This window comes from Sinocyclocheilus anshuiensis, unplaced genomic scaffold (genome assembly GCF_001515605.1).
Source record: "Sinocyclocheilus anshuiensis isolate Anshui unplaced genomic scaffold, SAMN03320099.WGS_v1.1 scaffold1676, whole genome shotgun sequence".
Classification (NCBI taxonomy): domain Eukaryota; kingdom Metazoa; phylum Chordata; class Actinopteri; order Cypriniformes; family Cyprinidae; genus Sinocyclocheilus; species Sinocyclocheilus anshuiensis.
In genome coordinates, this window is record NW_015557144.1 from 18279 (window position 1) to 24325 (window position 6047).

Consider the following 6047-nt stretch of genomic DNA (forward strand, 5'->3'; position numbering starts at 1 on the left):
TTGTGTTTCCTAAAAGCTGAGAGGTGACAACGTGTGCCATCCCAAATCCACAGTGCTATGCCAAGCTGAACCTTTGCGGAGCTAGCCGGAGGACTCTCGAGTTACACGAGAGGAAGATGAATGCTTGCAATAACACTACTGAGCACCAAGAAACCTCAATACAAGAATATCAGCATCAGATGTACGCCGTCTTCTACACGGTGATTCTCGTTCCTGGACTGATCGGCAATGTCCTCGCGCTCTGGGTTTTTTACGGCTACATAAAGGAGACAAAGAAGGCTGTGATATTCATGATCAACCTGGCCATCGCCGATCTGCTGCAGGTGCTATCACTACCTCTGCGCATTTACTACTATTTGAACAACTCGTGGCCTTTCGGTGATGCCGCCTGCATGCTCTGTTTCTATCTGAAATACGTCAATATGTACGCCAGCATCTACTTCCTGGCTTGCATCAGTGTGAGACGCTGCCACCTCATTATCCAGCCGCTGCACTGCGGCGCCACCAAGAGACGGAGGGAGCGTGGCTTGTGTTTAATCGGGTGGCTCATCGTGTGTCTGGGGTGCCTTCCCTTCCCTCTTCTGCGAAAACCCAACACCAACTCAGCCCAACCCACACGCTGCTTCTCTGAGCTGCCCATGACGCCGCTCAGCAAAGTGCTAGGAGTGTCCCTGGTGACATTCGCGGAGATGTTGGGCTTTCTGCTGCCGCTGGGTATCGTGGTGACCTGCTCGTGGCTGACGGCGGCGAGTCTGCGGCAGAAGACCTGCGTGCTGCAGGACACCGGAGAAAAGCACAAGGCGCTCAAGATGGTGCTGAGCTGCGCTGGTGTGTTCCTGGTGTGTTTCGTGCCCTACCACATAACCTTCCCTTTAGACTTCTTGGCCAAATCAAACTACGACGTCAGCTCTGCTTTTAAGAATGCCGTGCTGCACGTTCATCCGGTCACCCTGTGTTTAGCGAGTCTGAACTGCTGTCTGGACCCAGTCATGTACTACTTCACCACTGATGAGTTCAAGCGGCGTCTGTCCAGGCCAGAGTTTCACGAAAGTTTGCCATTACAGCACAGAACTTCTTTCTCCACAAATGCTAGTCTAAACCAGACAGATGAAGCACGGGGATGTTGTTTTAAGCCACACAAAAGAGCTTTCTGTGTGTACAATTGATGTACTCCGAACATTTTTCTTGAGAAATTCATGAGAGATCTTCATTCTGCTCTTGAAGATCTGGGAACGGGCAAAAAGGCATTTATTTAACCCCAAAACAGGAATATTGTGAAATATTATCATATTTCTAATTTTCTATTTGAATATGTATATTAAAATCTAATTTATTTCTGTGATACGCAGCTGTATTTTCAGCATCATTACTCCAGTCTTCAGTGTCACATGATCTTCAGAAATCATTCTAATATGCTGATTTGCTGCTTATTGCTCAAGAAATATTTCTGATTATTACCACGGCTTTGTGCTTCCTATGTTTTTGTGGCAATCATGTGTGCCGCACACTAGGGATAGGTGAGTAGATCCTGAAATATCGATACAGATGCCAGTTTTAAGGTAAGGTAAATTTTATTGTGCCACATGTGTAAACAAAAATATAACCTAATAAGTTGCAATTAAGGTGTATTAAACGTTAAAATGTGTTTCAAATATAAAGTGGGTATAATTACCCATTGCACTCTTAGTAATTTAACAATTTAATTAATTACATAATTTAAAAGTTCAGTTTAGAAGTATCACATCAGTATCGATATCAACGATACTGGCCTTTAAAAGAATCGGTATCGTATCGAAAACCAAATAAGTGGTAAGGCCCATCCCTAGCGCACACGTCCTGAAAACTGAAGCCAAGGCATCTTGATCTCCGTCTGGTGGCTGACTGCAGTACAGGTCATAAACACCGCCCTCGTCCTGTAAACGAACCGGACCTCAGCCAAACTAAATATCTCATCACACTTTAAAGAAGATGGTTTACATCATTTAAAGTAGTTCTTGTTATGCTAATGTATGTTCAAGCATTCGTTTTTCTAATAAGTTTACCATAAAAACAGGGTGTGGTGTGATCGCTGCTGCGCGGACTCAGCTCCAAATTACAGCATTTTCTCAAGATCACAGCGGCCATACTGAGATGTTTTGGCTTCACTTTTCTATAATGGAAGGAAGTGGAGATGCGCCGTCCATCGTTTTTTAGTCTATAGTGGAAACTGTGATACATTATTCAAGCACTCTTTGATGAACAGAAATTTCAAAAGAACAGCATTTATTTTAAATAGATTGACATTTAAATAGACTTTGTTTGTAACAAAGTCTTTACTATTACTTTTGATACATTTAATGCAATAAAATGTTCTATTGTTAAAAAAACTAATGCAAAAAGAGAGTTTAAGACTGTTTTATGCTTGCTTCAGACAGACCTCATTTCCTATGGCATGCAAGTTTATTCAAATGGACTTCAACACAATTGTATACATTCAAACAGCTTGCTCCAGGCTGAATCAGCCAAATACAGTACTGGAAAATATTTTGCATATTATACAGCCGTTAGTTTCGATCCTCGCTTTTGAGGCCAAGCTTGTGTGTGTTCAGCATTCTGAGTTTTAAATTAAAATGCAGTAGACATGAGCTGTAACACCAGTGAAATACATCTGAACTGGCTTTAGTTAGTGCATTATTAGTGCTTGCATTAGTGCTCATGTTGGTGCTCCAAAAAGCAAGGCCTCTGACAGTAAAGTTTCATAGCTACATATGAGATTACCTAATTCCTACTTCCCTGTACAACAAGGGTAGAAACACACACAAACACACACAGCCCTGTTCCTTGTACAAACAAGTACATTGGTACATTGTCTGGTTTAGGCCCATCGTATTCTTCACATTCTGTGGGGTGGTCAGTTCACAGCATATAGAAATGAACAGAGGTGGAAAAAATGCATTCACACTGCAATTACAATCACAGAAATAATGCCATGACGTGTTTTAAAAATAAACTGAATATGAAATGAAATGCATGTTAAAATATACAATTATTTTAAAATATTAATTTTTTTAATATGAACTAAAACTGCCAGCAAGTCACTGGCTTAATGAGTGAGACAGCAAGTTGTTCATTCAGCCAACTGATTCAAACTGCTGATTCAATCAGTAATGAAACAAGTGACTGTCTTCATGGATGGATCATTGATCATTGAAGCAAAAACAGACAATATTTTGTCTAAAAACTCATTTATTAAACTGATGTATACAATCAGTACTACATTTGCTCATGTGATGTTGCTGAATTAGATCATATAAATGCGACCCTGGAGCACAAAACCAGTCATAAGGGTCAATTATTTTTTTAAATTGAGATTTATACATCATGAATAAATAATCTTTCCATTGTTGTATGGTTTGTTAGGATAGGACAATATTTGGCTGAGATACAACTATTTGAAAACCTGGAATCTGAGGGTGCAAAAAAATCTAAATATTGAGAAAATCATCTTTAAAGTTGTTCAAATGAAATTCTTAGCAATGCATATTACTAATCAAAAATTAAGTTTTGATATATTTACAGTATGAAATTTACAAAATATCTTCATGGAACATGATCTTTACTTAATATCCTAATGATTTTTGGCATAAAAGAAAAATGTATAATTTTGACCCATACAATGTATTGTTGGCTATTGCTACAAATATACCCCAGCGACTTAAGACTGCTTTTGTGCTGCAGGGACACAAATAATGATCCTCCAATGCACACTCCTGCAGACACCAGTCTCACTGTCTCTGTAGCAGACGTGAAGACACTTTTAAGACCGCTTTTGTGCTCCAGGGACACAAAAAGAAAAAAGAAACAGCAAATGTTTTTTTTTGTTTCCCTCTCTCTCTCTCTGTATGTTTTATGATTCATGTACAAGTCATGTACAAATGTGTTAATCACAAATTAAGACAAAATTCAAAAATCATCAGGCTAGCTCATTTCACTGACAATGTTTCATTTGAGTGACAATATTTAAAGGTATTCCTCCAACCCATTTATTCATGACATACACTTGTCTCTTGTCCTTCCAGCCTGTTCATATGAAAGAGATAAGCAAAAAGCTGACAGCAAGGCATAAGGCTCAGAGTGGACTCTATGAACGAACGCTGCTTACGTATTTCTGCTAGAATCTCCACAAGTGACTCACTATAGCAAAAAGTACTACAGTGTACTATATATTTGTGCTGTCAAATTATTACATTTTAAATCAGATTAATCACACCCTTTTCTGTGATTAATCACACACTTATTATGAAATTAAGCATATACCATTTATCTTTTTTAAACAAGTTCATTTAGTCATAATTTGCTATATCCAGCAAAGTAAACCAACAGACCAGGCTGAAGGGTGATTCTTACAAAACTGTATTTTCTGCAAGCTTATTTCAAGATAAATTTAGATGTCTTTCCAAAAGAAGGAAACTTGGAGACTGCAAAAGGACACCAAAGAATCAACTGGTAAAAGTAGTTTATAAATTTGATACATTTATGCACATCAAAGCACTCATGGGAAAGAAATACTGAAACTTTTCAGAATTGTATAGTATGTGTACAGTAGACAAGTCAAGTTGTAATACCGAACAGAACCACATGGAGACGCAAAAAAAACACCAACCCGTCTTGAGCTGGCTGCATATTCCTACTACATTACACGGATCCATTCAGAATGACTAAACAGAGTAACATTCACATGACAAATCAAAACATTGTGTGGAAACAACAAGAATGCACAGAAATGTGTCTGTGCATGAATACAATGTGTGATCTCATACACGGTTTGTTTGCGCATCAATATGTCAGACTCACATGTGTTTACTGTACGACTCCTGTACGTGACCGCATCGTCTTTACCTTTATTGCAATCCTCAACCATCAAAACTTTACTAGAGAGAAGCTGGTTTGCTTTATCCAGCCGAGAAAACATATTTTGCTTATCAAACAGCGGAGGGATGTTTTGACGTCTCGTTCAGTGTATTTCACACAGTGCGACACGTGAGGGAAACAATCACAGAATATGACAGAGCTCGTGTTTTAAAGGGCAGCTATTATGCAAAATTTACTTTTAGTGTCTCAGAACTGGGGGTTCTCCAGGACCAGGATTGGGAACCACTGCGCCAGAGCATTTGAAAGCAGCATTCAAGTAAGAAATGTCTTCTTATTAAAGCTATAGACGGTATTCAGCCCAGAGCAGTGAGTGATTTTCTGTTTTTATTTTATTGTTTGGGTCATATTATCAGCATAGACAGCAGTATAGGTTCTGTATATTATGCTGATGTCACTTAATACACAGATCTAATATAAACATGCGATTTATTTCCCAGCTGTTTACTTTCACAGACACAACCGACTGTGTTTTTGTAATTTAGCCATGTTTTTATCAGAGGTGTAAAGAGTACCTGAAAACCATACTTGTGTAAATGTTAGGGTTGGGTACCGAATCATGTAACCGGTATGTACTAGAACTGAATCAGAACGCAGATTTCGGTGCCACTTAAATGCCTGAGCGATCGATTGAAATATTTGTCCTGGTTCTCCTAAATGACCGTAAGAAGCATGGGCGTCGCTAGGCCATTTTTAGCGGGGCTATAGCGATTAGCTCCATAAACTGTACACAAATTTGTGATCGCCTCAGAGTCAGTCCCCTTTAAATTTCATATGAAAATGGCGGCAGACTTCGTCTCCTCCCCGTCTTTCAGCGCGCTCTTCAATCCGCAGACCGCGGCAGACTCAAACAGAAACAGAGGACGCAAGGTGTGTGTTTATCCATAGCTTGTTATAATATCTGTATATGTGCAGTTCTTTGTCATAAATAGAGTTTACAAAAGGTCACGAGGGAGCAATCGGTTTCCCATCTACTGTAAAGTTTTTGCTCTTCACCGTTCATCACACCACAGCTGTTTCCTCCGGTGAAAAACTAGCCCTTAACACATATGAACGCATACTTTATAATACGGTCAAGTTGCTATTTTCATTTGAAAATGTAATATTTAATATAAAACATATTACAGCGCATGTGGCAT

General features: G+C 39.2%; 1 protein-coding gene across 1 annotated transcript; it reads left to right on the forward strand.

Moving 5' to 3' along the window:
• LOC107678084 (probable G-protein coupled receptor 174) lies at positions 1-1255 on the forward strand. Its single transcript, XM_016473207.1, has one exon. It carries the CDS (start codon positions 117-119, stop codon positions 1164-1166), a length of 1050 nt encoding a protein of 349 aa, XP_016328693.1. The 5' UTR covers positions 1-116; the 3' UTR covers positions 1167-1255.
• The last annotated feature ends 4792 nt before the right edge of the window (positions 1256-6047 follow it).

What these genes read in the sequence shown, in the direction of transcription:
- LOC107678084 (XM_016473207.1), top strand. Translation starts at nt 117, where the DNA reads ATGAATGCTTGCAATAACACTACTGAGCACCAAGAAACCTCAATACAA.